This window comes from Chenopodium album, chromosome 27, assembly GCF_948465745.1.
Source record: "Chenopodium album chromosome 27, dcCheAlbu1.1, whole genome shotgun sequence".
In the NCBI taxonomy this organism is placed as follows: Eukaryota; Viridiplantae; Streptophyta; class Magnoliopsida; order Caryophyllales; family Amaranthaceae; genus Chenopodium; species Chenopodium album.
In genome coordinates, this window is record NC_137860.1 from 12,929,230 (window position 1) to 12,951,665 (window position 22,436).

General features: G+C 37.4%; 1 protein-coding gene across 1 annotated transcript; it reads left to right on the plus strand.

The window, feature by feature from the left end:
- Positions 1-5,276: 5,276 nt before the first annotated feature.
- Positions 5,277-7,654, plus strand: LOC145620759 (uncharacterized). Its single transcript, XM_081675464.1, has one exon. The coding sequence runs from the start codon at positions 5,721-5,723 to the stop codon at positions 6,936-6,938; it is 1,218 nt and encodes a 405-aa protein (XP_081531590.1). The 5' UTR covers positions 5,277-5,720; the 3' UTR covers positions 6,939-7,654.
- Positions 7,655-22,436: the final 14,782 nt, after the last annotated feature.

Sequence of the window (22,436 nt, forward strand, 5' to 3'; positions counted from 1 at the left end):
TTCCTTAAATTTGCCAATTGCCATAATTGGGGATTTTAATCAAGTGGACTCTCATCTAGACAAAACAGGTCATAATTCTACAATAATTAGAGGGGCTAATTTGTTTAATGAGTGGAAAGAAACCAATAACTTCCATGACATTATTTTTCAAGGGCCTAGATACACGTGGTCAAATGGAAGAGAGGGTGATGATTTAGTTCTTGAAAGATTAGACAAAGGGTATGCGAATGCTAAGTGGCTTAATTTATTTCCACACTCGTTAATCTCGCACCAACCAATACAGATCTCAGACCATGCCCCAATTGTTTTCCATACCCATCCTATCATCCCAAAAAGGAAGAGGGGGTTCAAATTGGACAGTTGGAGTTTAAACTACAGTGCCTGCATAGAAGTGGCTAAGGAGAAATGGAGTAAGGAACAAAGAGGTTCACCGATGTTCACTCTTGCCAGAAAGCTCAATGAATCTAAATTGGGGATTAAGCGTTGGACTTTAGATAAAAGAAGTGAGTGGAATCGGGAGTGGGATAAGTTCGAAAAGGATCTTCTTGAAGCGCAGCTTCTCCTGGAAAGGGATGGCAGGTCGGATGATTTTGTAAGGATTGGTAAGCAATTAAAGGAATACTCGGAAAACATGGCCTCTTATTGGAGACAAAGATCGAAACTCAACTGGAAGTATGCAGGGGATACTTGCTCCAGATACTTTTTCAATTTTGTTAAAGGGAGGAAAGCTAGAAATAATCTTGATGCAATTAAAGATGAGAGTGGGGCATGGATTACAGAGGAAGGTAACAACGCTGAAATTGCGGTTAATTACTTCCAGCAATTGTATGGTGAGAACAACCAAGTGGGAGTTAACAGAGCATATGAGATGGAACAGGGGATCAAGGGCATCACAACTTCATTGACAGAAGATCAAAAAGACCTGCTTTCTAGACCTTACTCGAGTAGAGAGATAAAAAATGCTCTTTTTACTATGAGTCCTTGGAAAGCTCCGGGACCAGACGGAATTCCGGCAGGCTTTTCCCAAAGAAACTGGAGCTGGGTACAGGATGATGTAATTAAGGCTGTCAAATTTGCCTTATCCTCAAGTAACATTTTAAGAGAATTTAATTTCACAAATATTGCTCTTATTCCCAAGTGTGATAACCTAGAGACTATGGATAAGATGAGGCCGATTGGTCTGTGTAATGTTATATACAAGATTATTTCCAAATGCATTACTAATAGGCTTAGAAAGGTTATCAATGACTTGGTGGGACAATTTCAAAATGCTTTTATCCCGAGGAGGGCTATTTCAGACAACATTCTTCTTGCTCATGAGCTCTTGGAGAACATTAGGAAGACCAAAAGAGGTAAGGGAGGGAAGGTTGCTATTAAAACAGACATGAGTAAGGCCTACGATAGAATCAAATGGGATTTTTTAGAGAAAGTGCTGCACAAATTCGGTTTTCCCTACTTGATGATCAAAACTATAATGACTAGTGTTACTTCAGTTTCCTTCTCGGTAATTATCAATGGTACAAAGCAAAGACCCTTTAGGCCGAGGTGTGGGCTTAGACAGGGTGATCCCTTATCACCATACTTATTTATTTTATGTATGGAAGCACTATCGGGTCTAATAAGACAAGAAGAGAAGCTAGGAAATATCAGGGGTCTTTGTGCTGCTAGGAGTGCTCCTAGGATCAGCCATTTATATTTTGCTGACGACTCAGTCTTCTTCTTGGAAGGAAATGAAAGTTAGGTTATGTCTCTTCAAACAGTCCTAGATATCTATTGTAGAGCCTCGGGTTAGATTATTAGCAACACAAAGTCTGTCTTCCTAGCTAGTCCCAAAACAAATGAAGATGCTGCTAATAGATTCAGTGAGATTCTGGACATCAATAAAAGCAATACATTTGGAACATACTTGGGGATCCCGGCTGATTTTGGCTCTACTAAAAAGGAAATTTTCAGTTTCATGATTGATAGAGTTAAGGGAAGACTCAATGCATGGAATTATCTTTTTCTGTCAGCTGCAGGAAGACTAACTTTGATCAAGTCAGTCCTTTCTAGTCTAGGGACTCATGTTCTCTCGGTTTTCAAATGCCCTATGAGTATTCTCAAAAAAATAATAGCATAGTAGCTAAATTCTGGTGGCTGGGCAATAGAGACTGCAAAGGTGTATACTGGAAAAGCTGGAAGCATTTAACAGCACCTAAGAAAGAAGGGGGTCTTGGTATTCTTGATGCAAGATTTTTTAATCAAGCTCTTCTCGCTAAGCAAGGTTGGAGGATAATTATGGACAAAGATTCTCTCATCAGTAAGGTTTTCAGGACCAAGTATGGCATTGACAAATCTAATTTTTTTGACAATGCTTGAAGCAACAACAAGTCGGGTTCATGGGGGTGGAAAGGTATCAAATGGGGCCTTCAACTTCTCAAAAAAGGATGTTCATGGTCTATTGGGGATGGGTGCACATCCAAAATTCACCATCCTTGGATCTATGGGCAAATGCCTGGTTGGAATGGTGATTTTGTCACCAACAATGCTAATGTTGCCTCTCTCTTGGATGCCAATGGTGTGTGGAACAAGGAATTTTGCAATCAGTACTTTGATCATACCACTAATGAGAAGTTAGACACCATAACCATCATGGAAAAAGGCTTTGAAGACTTGCTGGTCTAGAATGGGGAAAGGAGGGGTAGCTAATCTGTTAAGAGTGGGTACAATTTGCTTTTCAAGAGCACTCATTCTCAGATTGACCCCAAGAGTATTACCAGCTGCATTGATTGGAATAGGTTCTGGTGCAGCCCTGGCAGTCCAAAACAAAAAATTCTCGTATGGAAGATTCTGAAAAATGCATTACCTGTAGGAAGTGAAAGAAAGAAAAGAGTCCTTGGCTCGGATCACTCTTATCAGCTTTGTTTAGATAAGGATAACAGTGCAATTAGGCATCTGGAAACTAGAGCATCTCTTTAGGGATTGCTCATTTGCTAGCCATGTATGGAAAGGTTGCATCTTAGGGATTAATGTCAACCATCAACAACATATTCCCATTGCTGCTTGGCTGCAAAACTGGCAAAGACTCCTTTGTGACAAAGCAAAGGGTTTAGAAAGAAGCTATCAAGTTTTCCTGGCTGGAATTGAGAGCATTTGGGAAGCTAGGAACAGATTGATCTTCTCCAATGTCAAGCAGGATGCTTGGGCTACTGTGAAGAGGATGGAAAAAAGATCTATCTGCTGGAACATGGAGTGCAATGATAATATAATGAGATTTTCTGGAGAGGATGAGGATGGTCCCCCTGGTTTCAACACCAGAGTGACTGGGAGTACACAACAGCATTCACATCAAACTCATTGGCCTAAGCAACAAAGTGATACCTTTTTTCTGATCAAGGGTAGTAGTGATTGCAGCCAGGCCACCCTTGATATCAGGTTTGCTAAGAGAAGCCACAGGTCTTTGTGGTCTTGGGATATTACATATCCTGATGGTTAATGTTGTTTTAGTACAGGTACGAGACAGACAGGTGACTCGGTGCAGGACATGGTTAGCTGCTTGCAGGAAGGCATAATAGAAGCTTTTCGCAGGAGAATCTGGCACTTACAGGTAGTTGCTAAGGATCTCAGAGTGCAAAGGTGGCTTCAGGGCGATTACATAGGAGCTCTCCAAGTTCGAGACATACTAAGCAACATCAGAGCTAATATCAACAATTTCCATTGTTTTAGTATAACTAGGAAGTGTTCTTTTCTTGGGGATTAATTTCCCTTCTTCTCAGCTGTCAAAAAAAAAAAAAAAAAAAAAAAAAAAAAAAAAAAAAAAACTAGTTTATTGTAAGTTTAGGTTTAATAATTTTCTAATTTGGTTAGGGTCAGTAGACCAACGACCTACTTTCACCTTTCTATCACCTACCAATCATTAGGTAAAAAGACGGCTTTCAAAGGCCCTAATCCCGAGAACGCAATAACAACGGCACAACCCATTTACCTATGTTTATGACCTTGAAAAGGAGCACTAATTCCCATGACCCTATTAAAAGAGTGATTTACCCTAATTAATGGGCACGTCCAATTGTTACAACACAAATATTTCTCTTACATTAGAGAAAAACTCCTAATCCAAGAATCCAAGAAGATCTACCTTTTCATTCTGCAGTTTTCACTCTCCTACGATTCTCACTAACTTGATCATAGGAGGCGAAACTCTTCACAATTAAAGCTTCCGTACAAGCAACGGGAATCCAGTCTTGGTCTGTACAAAGACATAAAGTCAACCTAAATAAATAAAACATAATCTCTATCCATATAATATCTAGTAATTTGATGTGTGTGTGTGTGTGTATATATATATATGTATATATATAATATATATATATATATATATATATATATATATATATATATATATATATATATATATATATATATATATATATATATATATATATATTTAACTGGGAGTTTTTTCCCACGTTGAATTTAAATTTTTCACCGCGCTATGTAAGAGAATAAATTTTAGTGGTAGCCAATTAAATACGAGATTATTAATTTCTTTTAGAATTAAATAATTTAAATGACACGTAAGCAAAATTGGTGAATAAGATTTCCCAGTTTAAATTAATTAAATTTAAGAAAATATCTTTTGATATTAGGAATTTAATCTTAATGTATAACAAATTTAGCACATAAATATATATTAGGAAAGTTTGACTTTAACCACATCAAAAAAAAAATTGTTTTTTTTACCACCGAAAAATTCTTTTGCGTGAACACGCAAAACGAGGCAATTGGGCTCATTCGAGCAAAATGCCCCGCTAAAATTATGAAGGACATCTTTTGCGCACGAAATTTGAAATTTTTTTTAAACCGTTAGATTTAACGGTTTTCTTGACGTTAGGTGATAAAAAACAATTTTTAGAATTTTATTGGGTGGTAAAAACAATTTTTTGATTTTTTTGGTGGTAAAAGTCAAATTTTTTCATATATAATAAAAAAAATTATTTTAAAAAATTCAAACAAATCATACATCACACGGGTTCCATCTATTTCTTTTTCACAAAGCATAATAGCAGATCTATCACACTTGTGATTTTCATGTTATGCCAATTGTTTTAAGAAGGGAAAAAAAAATTTAAAAAAATTTTAAAAATAAAAAAAAAATCTATAAAGTTTGTGTGAAAGGAACCGTGTGGAGCCCAAACAAAAGAAAACAAATCGTGTGACAAAAAAAATCTAATATTTGGCTTCCTATAAAAGTCTGCTGACAAACTCAAGTTGCTTCTAAATTCTTCAAAACAGACCCCATTTTCAGATTTTTATCTCTTACAAAATTCTTCTTCTCCAAACTTTCTTCCCCTTCAAATTTCTCCTGTCTATTATTCTAGAACCATCAAGTTGCTTATTGCATATTCTCCGCATCTCAATTTCAACCTTGAAGTTTTAGCGGATGCAGTATGAAATATTCTTTGCCTTTCAATTTTATTGATTCTAGTACAGTTGAATTTCAGCTTGGAATCAACTCATCTTAATCGAATCCTCATCTTTTAAATCCTCCCTACTTGTTAGTATATTTTCTTTGTCCTACCTGTGATTAGGTTCCAATATTCGACTTCTTTTTCGGCCAAAAACTTTGGTATATAATTGAACGGCATCTTCACAAGGGAGTTTGCTAGGTAACTAGTAAGCAAGCAAGCAATTGTAAGGTTCTAATAACTTTGATTTTTTCTTAAGAGAAAATCAAAATCATGTCAAATAGAAAGGCGAAGAAGATGATTGAGGGGACCGAGAACATGGGGAAGACAGTATGGGATAGAGACAAAGGGAAAGGAAATGATCAACAACAGCAATGGACGCCAATTTTTGATGAAGCGTCTAGTGCTGCTGCTGCAGGACGTCCCTCCAAGAAAATTCGAAGCCCGGAACGCCAGTTTATTCCATCCTCGCAATCACAACTTTTTAATCCTTTCCCTTTTACAAATGCATCTTCCAAGATTGCATTTCCATTTACATTTGATGGTTCTTCCAATCAAATGATTCAGCCTCAGTTTTCTGATTTAAACACACAAACAATTCAACTACAACAACAGCAACCACAGCAGCAGCAGCAGCAGCAGATGATCTCGTTCAACCAAGGTTGTGGATATCAGTATCCGTATCAGCATACAGCGTCAAATCAACAAATGCAGCAACTCCAATATTGGAGTGAAGCATTGAATTTAAGTCCTAGAGGAAGATTAATGATGATGAACAGATTTGCCAACCAAGGATTTGGACGGCAAATGCCTCAAGGGGGAACCCCGGTGCCACCTATCTCAACCACAAAGCTATATCGTGGGGTGAGACAGCGGCACTGGGGGAAATGGGTGGCAGAAATACGCCTCCCAAGAAATCGAACACGATTATGGCTGGGCACCTTTGACACTGCAGAGGATGCTGCCTTAGCATATGACAGGGAGGCATTTAAGTTACGAGGGGAGAATGCAAGGCTCAACTTTCCTAAGCTTTTTCTTAACAAAGGTAATAATAGTACTACACCTTCATCATGTACTCAACCTCAAGAAATGGAAGCCCCACCTCCACCACCATCACTATCACTGGCCCCGGTAGAGGTAGAGCCAGAGGTATCCTCTGGAGCTGCTTCAAGCGATGTGACAGTGATGAGCGATCTAGCACAAACAGCCGGGGAAGGCGGTTCCGAGACCTCGGAATGGCCTTGGAATGAAATGGCTGATGCTTGGTTGAATGCAATTCCAGCTGGTTGGGGACCAGGAAGCCCTGTTTGGGATAGTTTTAGTGATAATAATATTTTCCTGCAGCAAAATTACCCGTTCGCGTCGAATTCAAGTCACCCTGATTATCATCAAGAGCAAAAAAACCAACAGGAAGAATTCTTTGGCTCATCACCATCTTTTTCCCCCTCTTCTTGTCCTATGAGGCCTTTTTTCTCCAAGGATCAAGACTAGTTTCTTCTCATTAAATTACCCTTTCTATTTTTTCTTAAATTTCCATTTTTCATTTTTCATTATTCATAGGTTTTGTTACCCGATTTCATTTACCTTTTCCTCCGTTTCTTCTATTCTTTTTCACACTTCTTTTTTTTAGAATAACTGGAATGTTGTTTGCATTACTCTCAGCCCTATATCACTTTCTACTTCTATCACATCCAAATACATTGGCTTGAGATTTTTTTTTTATAAAGCCAGTGAATCCCATCCATTTGCTAGCTGCATGTAGGCTGTTTATTATCAAGCCATTTGCAGATGTCATAGTCCCGATTTAGTTGTCATGTTACTAGTTCGCTTTTAATCTCGGACAAATGCAGTATTTCATCAGAGAAACAGTTGATAGGAGTAGTTGGTAAAGAGGGCCATCCTTCTTTTGTAGTTGGTCCTTCCATCTCAAGCTATGCATTTTTCAGTAGCTAGAGATGGTTGTCAATTTATTTCTTCTTAATTTTTTAGGATTAATTATATTGCTTTGGTAGTAGTGATTAACAGTGTAATTAGGTATATCATTTTCGGATTATGTATTAATGTTGGTTGTTGATGTTGTATGTTCCTTATTGACACTTTGTGTTATTCTCATATGTTTGTAATATATTATATGGTTTGCGACTAAACAAACATATCATGTACCTTATAAGCATATTAATTTAATGTTTGAGATATTTAGAGCTTCATTTGAAAATTATATTCCTCAGTGGTGTAGCCGTCCATCAACTAAACAAATCAAAGTCATATTGTGCTTTTCGTGTTGGTAAGAGTGATCATTACTGCTCCGTATCAAGCTAGAACACCCTCCCGTTATGTACCCGAATGTATAATTTATTTAAAATTAATATTTTAAAGATATAATTTTTTGTGTGATCCTTTTATATTTTATTACTTGCTTCACTCTCTTTTTACGGCCGTAGTTTATTACTTACATCGCTTTATTTTTACAACCATAGTTTATTACTTGCTTCATTTTCTTTTTTGGAAACTTATACGAAGGGAATATGTGGTATATCATGTGCGTTAACAAAATAACAACAAATGCATTGGACTTTTAAGAAAATTGTCAACTAAAGAACTAAACATGGACATAAGGATTACTGTTGTTGCACAACATAGACATTGCTGACTGGAGATGTACAATTCTCAATATGAAGATTTAGTGGAAACAGTTATATTAGTTGAAGCAGATCGCAATTTACACCAACCAAAATTCTTGGCTAATAATTAAGCCTCGTTTTTGTACAGTTCTCACAATATCAAAAAGAGAGTCAATATTTTTGTTGTCATTTTCAATCTTCATAATTACTCATATGAGGAGGTAACCGACTTTCCCGCCCTCCCATCTTGGCCTGTTGGATTCCTTGACTTAACTTTTTTTTTTATTTAAGACGTGATTGGCTTTTAGTTGAAATCTCATAAAAAGTTGATATATTTTATACTGGTCAAATCTTATATTAATGTATTTTAATTTATGCTTTCATTTTTCTCAAGCACTTATAACGCATTAAAACCTTTTACTTTAAATCGTCTTTCGATTACAGTTTGTGATTTAAATATAATGAGATTTATGTTCATATAGTATGTTGTTAGATTAGTCTGAGTTCTTATATCGCTACCTTTTCAAAATTATGAGTAAACTCTTAAGAATAGTGTCAAAAAATCAACATGACAAGCCTTATACAATTTGCTTCTGTAACCAATCTCTATCTACACTTCTAATTTTCATTGAACTTACACCGAATACTCTATTTCTAACTTCAATCTTTACATGCTTTACAGTTGTTTGAATGCACAAAACTTTTTTCTCCCAAAGAGCAGTATTTCCAGCCTTCCAAATCCATTAGACAGCTACTAAACTGCAAAACTTCAACAACCATTGTTTGAAAGCAGGCTTGCACCTTCTAGTCCTTCTAACAACATTTCGCAGAATGTAACCTCTCCCAGGAAAATTTGTCCAACTGCTGATCTGTTCCCAAATTTGTCTACTATATAGAGACTCAAAAAACAAGTGAGCATGAGACCCATTCTGTATTCCACGGAGAAGACACTCAGAAGAATTGGCCATATCAAATTGATGCAGCCTATTCCTAGTCAATAGTCTTCCCTAAATAGCCAACTGAGCTATGAATTGGTGGTTTGGAATAGCCAGTGTTTCCCAGTGACAACGGCTCTCACTTCGTGCATTATGCTTTTCGGAAAATGTTGAAGAAACATGGGGTAAACCAACGCTTTGGGCTCCCTTACCATCCTCAAACTAGTGGGCAAGTAGAGGTGTCAAATCGTCAAATTAAGTTGATAATTGAGAAGACGGTTGCAAGGAATAGGAAGGATTGGTCGGAGAAGCTTGATGATGCCTTGTGGGCATATAGAACGGCCTTCAAAACTCCTATTGGTACCACTCCTTACCGATTAGTTTATGGGAAATCTTGCCATCTCCCGGTTGGGCTTGAGCACCGCACTCATTAGGCTATAAAGAAGATTAATTTTGATTTGGCAAGTTCGGGGGAACAATGTTGGCTAGACCTTCATGAATTGAAAGAGCTTCGCTTGGATGCCTATGATTGTGTTAGTTTGTATAAAGCTAGAGCCAAAGAGGTGCATGATAAGTTCATTGAGAAAAAGGAGTTCAATCCCGAAGATAAGGTGCTCCTCTACAATTTAAGAATGAGACTTTTCCCCGGAAAGTTGATGTCCCGTTGGACCGGTCCATTTGTTGTTCAAGAGGTCTTTCCAAATGGTGCTATAGAAATTTCTCCTTTGGACTTCTCAAGGACTTTCAAGGTCAACGGTCATAGGCTTAAGCGGTATAATGACGGAGTTTTTGTTGGAGTCATTCATGATATGACTCTCTATAATCCACCTTAAAGGGTGGAGAATGTCAAGCTATTGACTTTAAATAAGCGCTTACCGAGAGGCAACCCGAGTTTCTAACTTTTTCTCATTTTTCTTTGAATTTTCTTTTTCTTTTGATGAATATATTCTCTTTCAATCATGTTTCCTTTTGTGTTGTAGGTGGTATTGATTTGATATCCAACTATTCTGATGCCAATTTTGAGGTAGAAATGTCCAAGTTCACGAGTTGAAAATATGTAAGTATGGAGATTGGTTGGTTCTTTTGGTGGGTTCATGAAATTCTAGTTTTGAACCCACAAAAATGAGGTTTGGCTAGTGCCTATGTTGGTGTTTATCACCATCAATATTTGCATACCCACCATTGTGTGCACCATAGAAGAGAGAAAATTTTAAACCCACAGAGGTTCGGGCGCGCACTGCCCAGGTGCGGGCGTGCGCCTGTGGGTCGGGGTTCTCTTAACCCCTAGCCGACCTCTTTCGTCTCTCTCTCTCCTACTTCATTTTCTCACTCGTGCTTTCTTTGGGTTTTGCTCAAGTATAATCTTCATCTCCCTCATCATTTTGTCATTAAAATACATAATCTTCTAGTTTATTATTACTCCTAATCTCAATTTTAGCATTTTCAAAGTGATTTTCTCTCTCCTAAATTGAGATTTTTGGGTACTGTTTGATTGAAGTTTTGTGGTTTGCAATTAGGATTGTTAGTGAGTAGTAGTGCTCCTTGTTTCATTTCCTTGTGATTTCTTATCAATTGAAGGTATGATTTCTTCATTTTTGTGATAAATTTTCTACCTTTATTGTTCATGGAGATTTGATTTGGTTTGGTACTACTCTTATTAGCATACCCATGTTGCTTACTATTTGTTTCAATATATGTTGATTGTGATTATGATGAATTGTTGATGATTATATGACTTGTGGTGTTGATTTTGCTTGAGTTTATTGAATATTTTGGCACTACCATTGTTGGATTTGTTATTTGGTGTTGTAGTGTTGGTGATGATGTCGATAAGGGTTTAGATGGTCATATGTAATGATGTTGCTTCCTATGCATGATTATGGCCAAAAAAAATTTTGTGATTTTCTATATGCATTTTTCATTTGAGTGTGAATACTTGCTTATTCTCTTGATTATTTTGGACTTTATGAGATTTGCCATTATTATGCTTTATATTTGCACATCATTTTCCCTTGTTTTGAACCTTTCTCTTGATTATGGTATGTAGATGGTGCCCATTCGTCGCGCAAAAAGGGCAAAATATTCTAATCTTAGAGAAGTTGTTGCACCTCCATCCATCATTAAGGAAACTTATAGAATTGAATTCACCAAGAAAGAGCATTGGGATAAATTTTACAACTTATCATCTAGGAAGCTTTACTCCACAAGATTCTATGATAGGGAAGCAACAACCTTGCTTGGTATTGATCAGGAGATGAGGATGATGATTCTCCTCCAACTCTATCTTTCCAAGTCTTCAGCAATGACCACACGATACCACTATCTTATTTCAATGAGGCATTCCGATTTCCTGAGCCTTTGGGTGGAGCACCATACATTTATCCGGCCTTCGGCACCTTACAAAGGGATCATAAATATTGTGAGGAGGATTGGTGGGCTCACATTGCTTATGAGGAGTCTTATAGGCCGCAATACTCCAAGTCGGCCTCTATTAGTCGCGGCTATGCGGTATTTTAGCCGTACCCTCACATATGCTTTCTTTTCTAAGGAATCCCTTCGTGCCATATCCCGTGAAGAGTTGAGTTGGCTTTGGTTGGGGGATAAGCCTTGGGATGATGAAGTTGAGGTCATAGATTTTGCCTCGCATTTGATTGATCGGTTTATCGATATTCGTGATGGGATCTTCCTCTCGGGTAGCATTCAAATCGGCGGGATGATCACCATTCTAGTGCTCTCACATGACAAGAAGTATGTGAAGGAGTTATGTCTTCGATAAGTGCAATTATTGGATATATCAAAGGATCACAGTTATGGAGATAATAAGTTCATACTATAAGGTTGCCAATGTCTATTGCTAGATATGACAATTGGTCTTTTGGGCTTGTTAAATTGTCCAAAGCCTTATAGAATGGATCCTACAAGGTCACACACTAGAGTATTGGGTTAAACAAGTTAGAGGCCCATTATTGGGCCTCATGAGTATAAGACACACCTTATTGGTTTGGGCTTGGATTGTAAGTAGAGTTTAATTAGGATTTGGACATGGTTTTATTTCTAGATATGATCTATAAATATAAACCATGCCTAGGGTTGCATGACATAACAATTTACACACTGTGAATTGTCAGACAAGCAACCAAGAAATCCCAAACCCTAATTCTCTATCTCATCCCCTTGTCCGTGCGTTCCTCCTCCCTTGGTGGTGCGTGTGGTGGTGCGTGGGTGGTGTTGTGGTGTGCTCATGACTCTAATCTCCGTTGAAAGGTTGATTGAAGCGTTCGGTCACAACTAACTAGCATTAGTGGAGGTTTAATCCGTGCTCGTGGACTAAGTAGAGGAATCACACGTGGGGTTCTTTGTCTCCTTTGTTCTTGCTCGATCACTAGTGTAATCACACTTCAAAGGTATAATTCTTTCTTCTTTATGTGTTATGCATGAGATCCTTGGTTTGGTGCTATATGAATATGATTCATGTTAATTCCGCAATTAGTACCCATAATCTCCTACAGTATGGGCCAATGCTTAGGTCCCTTGAACCTAGTCAAGACAAGAGGGAGAAGACCCTTTCACATCTCCTAAGCATCTATGCCTTGATTAATCAAAGATTTTTGGAGCGCACCAACAAGAATGATTTGTTTGTTTTGAAGGTTTGCCGGACTACGGATTGGTGTCTCATTCCTCACCCCGAAGCTGTGGTGCGATATTTGGATTCAGATTTACCTTGGAGGCCAAGCAAGATGGCCATTGAGTGCTCTCTCCAAAGGGTTCCTATGCCTTCCCCTTGTCCGAAGCGTCGTGTTCCCCCGAGTTCTAGGGGAGGTACTTCTAACTCTCCTTCTTCTCCCTCTACTTCTTCTATTGATTTGACTAGCTTGCATGATAAGATTGATGCTCTTACCCTTGCCTTGTCTTCCCCTTCCTTGGGTAATGATTTTGTTGGGGGTTATGACTACCATGCTAGGAGAATCTTTGATTTACATGTTGCTGGAGGTGAGATCGAATCATATTTGAACTACCCCTATTTTTCGGTCCAAGAGGAACCTATTCCTCAGTGGGAGCCTTATGATAAGGCCATAGGTCCTCGACTTTGTTACCCCTATTGGGAGGGACCCCATGTGGCACCTAGTGCCATTAGGGGGACCAACCGAGGAGATTATGACTATAAGAGACCGGGGGGGGTGTGATTGGGCTTATGATCAGGGTAACCCTAACCCATTTCCCTCACCCGAGACCGATGGGAGGTGGGGACGTTTGAGTCCTCCTGTTCTAGATGATTGGACGCATTTCTTTGCGTTAGATTTGCTTAGGAGGGTGAGTAGGACCAAGAGGAAGAGTGCCAAGATTGCTAATGATGTGGTTCGTAGTGTTGTCTATAGCATTGGTGGGGGGAGTTCTAGTTCTACCCCCTACCTCAGTGCCGAGTGAGCCTTCTTGGCTACCCTCCCTATGCTTGATTTATCTTGGTTAGTCTTGCATGCCTTATTGTTAGGTTTTAGCTTTGGGAGGTAGCTCATTTCTAGCTTATGGGAATATTATTCTTTGAGGTTGTGCGTCTTATGTTTTCCCCGTAGCTTGTGGTTCATTTGGCTCTGTTTGATTTTCATTCCTACAATCCTGTATCTGCTGTTGCTGCTGTTCTTATGATTTTTCCATGATAATTTCCTAATGATAGTTGTTCTGATGATATTTTGATGATGGTTTGCTGATTTTCTGTTGATGATTTTATCTGCTTGCTGCTGTTTTGCTTTTCTATCTGTCTTACTGATTTTTTGCTGTTATGCCGTTATGCTGCTCTTCTGCTCTTTTTGTCTTCTGGTTTTGTCTGGAAGTTACTAACACTTTTCTTTGTATATAGTTTTCTTTATTTCTTTTGCTCTCGTCCGGCTATGATTGTCCAGCTTCTATTTTGGAGATTTATTCGGTGGTTCTTATATTTCACTCTTTATTCTTCGCTAAGCATGGATCATCCGGTGAAACCTTTCCTTTTTCTTTTTTAATTTTCTTGTTTTCTTAGATTAGGAATAGTCTTGGGAAGTTGAATGGTTCGAGGATGTATGTGTTGAACACCTAGCGTGTTTGGGATCTTTGATGCCATTATGATCACTTGTGTTACGATTGGGATTTATGTGTTACATGAGCATTCTTGTTCTTTTCTTCTTTTCTCATTTCTCCTATTTCTTTGTTCTTCCACTTTCCTTTATTTTTCTTTCCTTTATTTTTCTTTTGCTTTGTTTATAGTTTTGAGGCTTTTTCTTTTTCATTTATTCTCTTTTATGATTTGTACTTCATACCGCTTGACTTTTGCCTTTGAATGATTTACTTCCTAAATAATATAGGTTTGCACATTTTGAGATTATGTTTGGTTGATTTAAGAAATAATTTATGCTAAGGTAGTTGGTTAGAACTAAGAGGATTATGAAGCCGGATTTGACTTGATTGTGGCATGTTGGTAGTTGCTCCCTATGATTAATTTGATACCAATAGTGAGTTTTTGCTACATCCGTGTGAGATTCTTTTTTTTTTCAAGCGTCCTACCAATATTTGCATGAGCAGCATGGATCATTGACTTTTGCAAACCTAATCTTGAAACTTGACTCATAGTTCTTGAATCCAAGACCGAACCATTTAGGGAGGACAAAGGAATATTTTCGGGTTGGTATTTTTCTAAATCTAGGTTAGTATTCTTCATTTTTGTTCTTTTTGGGTTTACATTTTCCTTCTTGCTAACCATTTGAGCCTTTTCCCTTCTTTTCAAGCCACATCTTTAGATTCTTGAGCCTTCTGTTTCTTTTTGTTCCATTTTTGGTTTTTGTGAAGCAAATGGTCATATTTTGGATATTGTGGTATAAAAGTTTGGTTATTGGTTCAAAATAAAAGCAAGTTTGTGTTTTGTGTATATTTGTGAATAATGGCAAATAAATAAATGAAAAAGCCGTCCAAAGTTCAAAAAGGCAAGGACATAATAAGTGCAAAGTTGGAAAAGCCGTCCAAAAATAAAAGAGGCGAGGACAAAGCACTTTTAAACAAAAAAACAATGTGAAAAATGAAAAGCCAAAAATATTTTGATGTATTCTTTCTCCTTCTAAGCATTGTGGACAATGCTTCATTTTAGCTTGGGGGAGCAGCGTGTACGCTTTTGTGTATATGTTTGTGAATGTAGTTTTGAATAAGTTTGGGGGTATAACGTGTATGTATTTTTGTTTGGTTTGGTAACTACTTGATTGTAATCCTAAGAATTGGCCATTCTTTTGTTTCATTGATTAGGAAAACCACTAATTTCAAATTTTGGCCTACCTACACCCTTTTTCGCCCTTGCATTACAACCTTGGGGAAAGACCTTTTGACCTAAGTGGTTGAGTCATTCATCGGAGGAGAGGAATGTGATTTTTATCCTAAGGAGAGGGGATGCAGCAAAAGTCAAGATGTCGATTAGCCTAAAATTTTCCTTTTTCCGGTGCCTTTGAGGAATCATTGGGATGCCCACTAGAGGTTGATTTGAAGCTAGTAGGGAGAATGCGGTAAGAACGAACGGGATGAAAGTGGAGTGTGATACTTAGTTCTCTATGCTTAGCATGTTTTATTCTTTTATCAGCCTTGGATATCTTGAAATGTGCTCACATATATTTATTTGAAAAATTTTGTCATTCATTTGAATAGTAGTCATGATGAAAAAGTCCTACTCGTAGAATTTTATATTTTCTCATCTCTTTTCTTTTGATTTTGTCTTTATATTTTGCCTCGTGTTTTCTTTATGAGAGTTGTGGGTCAAACTCTTAAGACACCCTTACGAGACCTCATTCGTCCTCATAGGCTTAGTGTATATTCCCATATTAGTGTATATTCCCATCTTGTTGTAGCTAAAAACAACCGTGATTCCAACGATAGTGAGTCTTAGTGTATATTCCCATCTTGAGTCTTTCTTTTTCCTTTTGAATAATTTTTTTGTCCTTTTCTTTCTTTCTTTATTTTGCTCGAGGACGAGCAAAAGTTTAGCTTGGGGAAATTTGATGAGCGTCATTTATGGCACTCATTTGGCTTCTTTTAGGATGAAATTTATGCCATTTTATAGCTCTTTTCTTTAGTTTTCCTTAGTTTTGTTCTTCATTTCTTTAGTTTGTGCTTTCCTTAGTTAGTTTTCTTTTATTGTGTATTTCCTTGTTTATTTGGTCTTTTTCTCTTTTTATTTGTTTGTTTTTGTGTATTTAAGGTTATGATGGTGTTCCAAGGTGTAGACACCCATTTGTGTCTCCCCAAAACCAAACACAGTGATGAATGCCTTGCGTGTTGTGTTATTATCGAATTAGGTTAAAGTGATTCGAAAGCCAAATGTTGCGGTTTAGTTTTAATTAAATTATTTTCTCTCTGTTTTTGAATATGACTTTATTTATTTGAAAACGTCCATTTCATTTTATTTTGGTCCATGATAAGGGTCCAATAATGGTGTAGTTGGATGGGGCTCGAAGAGACCTTTCCAACGATATATTATAAGCCCAATTCCGATGAATATTGAGGAAGTTATGGCCAAAATACTAAACTGGGCCCGGTTATTTATTTTAATACGGCCCAATGATCTAGAGGAGGGCCCAATATTAATTATTGTTCCTAAAATTATTAGGATTAATTATAGTTTTCTAGAAGTTTCTAGAAAGTTCCTTTTAATTCTAATATTGTTAGATTTAATAATTAATTATCTTTAAAAGATTTTTATTTGGAATAAAATATTGTTTTGTTATCTTAAAAATACGTATTTTATCTTCTGTACGGATTCCGTAGATCAAGTTGATTAAAGATCGGATTCCGAGTGAAGAAAAACGCGCTAATACAGGCTGTCGCCAAACGACAAGTCTGTCGCCGCGCGACAGACCCTGTCGCCTCGCGACAGAGTTAATTCCTGGCGACAGCGTGGAGTTTTATTCCTTATCAAATTCTTTGATTTTCCGGATTATTTTCATTATAAATAGCGTCTGAATTCTTGTTTTTAGAATCATCAACTCTCATTCAATTCTTCCTCAATTCTCTCTTTTCTCTCTTGAGCAATATATGCTTTCTTTCTCTCTAAACTAGCTTTTCACATACAATATTCCGCATACATTAGACTTAGAGTCATCTAGCCAAGTTCGAAGTTGCCTTCGCCCTAGACGTGCAAGGTTGATAATTTCTGAGGGTTTGGTCCAAAACTAGTCTAAACTTTATTTAATTTGATTTCAATTTAATTCTTTAATTGTTCTTTATTGATTTTCATTGAAGTTTACTAACTTGTGTATTTCGTTATTAGAAAGAGGTACGAGGCTTCAAAGTAAGTAGATTAGTTTACTCCCTATTTCTTTCACAATGTAGATTGCATGCTTATTATTGTTTATAATTCCTAGTATCATGTTAGGATGCTTTTAATGCTTTCTAGTATCATGTTAGGATGTTATTTTATGTTTTCTAATATCATGTTAGTGCCATGTTAGGTTAAAGCTTTGATCTTTATTGCTTAGTGACATGCTAGGATTCGTTATTAGTCTTGTTAGTATCATGCCTAGGATCTTGCTATTCTTTTAAGCTTTATTATGCCTTATCATGCTATTATCATCATAATTATTATTGTTTTTTATTATGTTGCTTGATATTATTTTTATTGTTATTGCTTGATCACGCCTTTTATACAGGTTTAAAGGGAATTTGTACTAGAAATCACGCTTAATAAGATAATTAATAATTTGGTTTAGGCTAATATTATTTTAACTCAAGTTATCGCCAATAATAGTCTTATTTGTGCATTAATATTCAACCAACATAGATAAACAGGGTAGGTTCAATATAATGTTTGTATGTTATTCGAAAAGCGCGCATGAATACGAGCAGAACAAAGTAGAGGCCTATTTTATAGGGCGGGTCCTTTCTTTTGTAGATTGGATTCGTACCCTCATCCCCGAACCCTGTTTGGTTCAAGACCTTATGGAGTAGTTGATGGTCCTTTTGGATTATCTTTTGGGTTTACAAGTTCCTAAAACTTGTTGGCGACTCTTTTTGCTCTTTGTCTTTCCCTTTGGAACGCCACCGTACTTTAGTGTATGATCACAGTGGGGTTCAAGTTTGGGGTTATCATAATGCTTGAAATATTCCCTACAGTTTTTTGGCGACTCCACTGGGGAGGATTTCTATTTATATTCCTGGAATTTATTTAATTTTGTCAATTATTTAGAATGAGCGGATGAGACTCGAAAAATTCTAAGTATTTCATGTGCGTGATTTGATTAACATTATTGTCATATGCATTAAAAGGTCCTCATGGGAGCACCCCATGAGTCAATCCATAGGAATTTTACACGTAGGAAATTTGGGAAATATCTTTCATGACTAGAATCGAAAAGATGATGCGAAATCTGGAAAATTCGAAGAACACAGAAACTTGCCAAGGCATGTAGGAACTAGCGTCTAGAAAACAGGGCTTGTCGCCCGTAAAAGGTTTCTGTCGCCTGGCGACAGGAGCTTTTTTGCGGCGACAGTCCCTGTAGTCTGGCGCCAAGTTCTTCCAATACCGAGCCAGGGGTCTGTCTTCTTGCTTTGACCATTTCTAGTGTTGTTGGCTCGATTTTGCTTATTGATTGAGTCATTTTCTCACTTTTCTGAACCCATATGTTTTCTACATATGGATATAACCCTTTGGGGGTTCCTGCTTCACCTGCCCAATGGAATATTCCACTATCATGTGCAAAGTTCAGATTTGGGTACGTGTAATGTTTGCGAATCCACCAAACTGTGGCATCGAGTTCGATTTCATCACAAACTCGCGGAATCCTGTCCATTAGCTCCAACCCTCCCGGTAGGCTTGTGTGCAATGCATATGGATTCTTAACCATGGACCTTTTTGACTTAACCCATATCCTCGACCTTTAGAGAACTAGAGCCATGGTTAGGTTGCAAACTCATCATATTGTGACTATGTGAACTACTTGTGCCTTTGTCTGTATATATTATATGTGTGTTAACCATTTGTTTGACTTGTGTTAAAGACTAAATAAATTGACTAATGACTAAAAGGACTTTGTCAAATCAATTAATTAATTAATTTCGAATTAATTAAAGGCTAATAATTTAATCAATTCGACTTAGTACGACTTTAGGCATGTCCATTTAGAGTAAAATTACTAGAAACAGTCCAGATTAATGTTCCAGCAATGGCGCAGGAATTTGGACTGTGGCGCTGCAGTCTAGTGTCTGTCGCCTGGCGACAGGCTCTAAACGGTGGCGACAGTCCTGTTGTTTTAGCGACAGTCCAGTTTTCTTGCTTGAGTCACCACGACGAGTCTAATTAACAGTCTACTAATCGGATTAATCAGTTTTTTAATATTTCAAACCATGTTTAAGTCTTTAATTGAGTTTAGGCACTTAAAAGTCCCATGGTCACACACTAGTAGTCAAGGCATGTCACTCACATACACATAAAGCACACACATAACATGTTTGTCACATTATAACCATGTCTAGAGAGTCTTGAATGCGTGTTTTCCGTCATTTTTTTTGGGGGGGTAAGTCGGATATTAATCCTCCAATTTTCAACTTCCCTTAAAATATATACCCCATTTTTATTTTCTTCTTTTTCTTTTAATCTTTTAAACATAAAGTCAAGTCAATTAGAGTCAAATATTAAAACAAATATGGTTTAAATTACAGCGCGTGGTCAAGAAAGGAAGGGCGTTTAATCAAGGACAACACTTTTGTTCAAGTTTTACTTTTCGACAGGCCAATCGGTAGGAAAAGGAAAGCTAAGAAGGCAATGGCTAGTCAAGAAGAACTTAATGAAGTCAAGGGACAGGTAGCCAACTTGGCTGAGATGTTGCAAAACTTATCGCTGCAAATAAGTAATCCTGAAAAACAAAAACAAATGGACCTAATCCAGGAAAGCTTGGGCAAACTGTCCAACGATTTCAGATTTCAAGAGATTAGCTCCCAAGGGGTCTCGGTGAATAAGGACCTTCTTCCACAAAAGTTCAATCCCAATGACATCCCTAAGTTCAAGGCTATGGATAATCCCTATTTTCATTTAAGAGCTTTTGAAACTGTAATGAGTATTAAGGGGATAGATAGAAAAGCATTTCATTCTATATTTTCATTATCTTTAGAAGCTGTATGTCAACAGTGGTACTTTTCACTTGATAAAGAAAAGACCTCTAGCTGGGAATCTATTGTGAGCGCTTTCATTGAAAGTTATAAATGCAATATACAAGTTGAAACCGATCATAGAGAATTAGAAATGCTGAAACAGAAAGAAAACGAGGGTTTCACCTCCCTCTTCAATAAATGGAGGGAAACCACTGCAAAAATGGTTGAAGTGCCTAGTGAAAAGGAATCCGTCAGGATGTTCATTAAAAACCTCCAAGAAAAATATTATAAGCACCTCAAATACCAAAGCAACTTAAATACTTTCAAAGCAGTATATGATATTGGAATTAACATTGAAGATGACCTTGCTAAACAGAAAATTGCTAATAAGAACTCAAGTAGTGGCTGGAAAAATAAGAAGAACGACAATCCTTCTTCATCCAAATCTACCCACTCAAATAATGTTAGCACTTTTCCTCTTAATGAAGTATTGGCAATGAATAATAATCAAGGACAAAAGAAACCATTTAGGAAGAATTATACTCCTATTGGTATGAGTTATGACACCGCATTTGATCGCTTACATGCAAAAGGTCTTATAACTCCTATTGGACCATTTGGGGACCCACCTGTCGAAAGGAGAACGACTAGTTGGAACCCAAATGCACATTGTAAATATCACCAAGGTAGGGGTCATCCTACAGAGAATTGTTGGAGATTAAAGGAAGCCATTCAAGATTTGATTGATAGTAACAAGCTCCCATTACCTCCTGCAAGTAAGAAGCCAAGTATCAATACTGTACCGCTATCGAATTCTTTAGCTATTTCCGACAAAGAAAACCAAGAGGATCCATCTAGTCTCATAGAGCCTATCGAGACCATTGAAGAAGAAATCTTCGAAGATGCTCTCGAATTCTCCGGTCAGGAACCTGCAACTAAGCAAGAAGTATTGGCATTGACATTAGTACTTTCGGAATTGAAAGAATTAATCTCACAAACCTTCGAGGCCATAAAAGAGAAAAATGAGTTGCTTAAAAATAGACCTCCACTTAAGCAAAAGAAACCTTTTTCTCTCCAAGTAATTGACACTCCCAAAAAGAACAATAGGAAATATACTCCAATTGGGACATCATACACAAATATATTCAAAATTCTCTTCGAGAATGGAAAAATTCAACCTCTCGAACCAAGACCATTTTAATCGCTGAAAAGGACAGACAAATATTATTGTGCATATCATCAATCAGGAGGACATACAATAGAGAAATGCTTCAAGTTTAAGGACTTGGTTCAACGTTTGATTGATGAGAAAAAGTTAGTTCAACTTCCACAAGATGCCATGATTAATGGAGTATGGGACAGTGACAATGAGGATGTTTACCTTAAAGACATTGAAGAAACTCCTCTATCAACAATATACCCAGTAAGTGACATTTGGGATGAGGAGGACTCACCCATAGATGTCCTCACTAGGTCCGGGAGAATACAACCTCCCATTTCAACACAACCCATACCTTCTATTCAGCAAATTCCCGTGCCTATTATAGAAGACAACGATGTTGTCAAACAGCTAAAAAAGACTAAAGTAGAAATGAATGTATGGAAACTTTTAGCCACATCACGAGAACATAGAGTTGCAGTCATGGATGCACTGGCTAAAGTAGGCATAGATTCGGACACCACTCCTGAGGGACTTGCAAACTTCCTCACAAGTGATCTCCCAAGTCCAATTAATTTGGTCACTTTTTCGGATAAAGATCTACCACCGGAAGGTGACAAACACAATAAAGCTCTAAACCTCACAGTCATATGCAAAAGAATGAATGTCCCTATGACTCTTGTGGATAACGGTTCAGCAATTAATGTGTGCCCACTTAGAACCGCAAGAATGTTGGGAATAAGAGATGAGGATTTATCCCCGTCAACCCAAGGCATAAGAGCTTATGATAATTCGCGTCGTCAAGCATTAGGGACGATTACCATGAATGTAACAGCAGGCGCAATTGAGCATGCTACTACATTTCAAGTAGTAGATATTAAGGCATCTTTTCACTTGCTATTGGGACACCCTTGGCTTCATGATTTAAAGGCCGTCCCTTTGTCTCTTCATCAACAAGTAAAGGCTATAGTTGGAGGCATTCCAATAACCATTGATGCTTCATCTATGAGGATTAAAACAGTAGAAAATCCACTAATTAATGTGGAACACGATGAAAACGATGAAGATTTGTGGGGCTTTAGCGAAGAGGTCTCCTTAATAGAAGAAGATGAAAGGACCCCTCTTCATTATGACCTCCACTCAAACATGATAACAAATGCTATCCTAAGAAAACAAGGACACT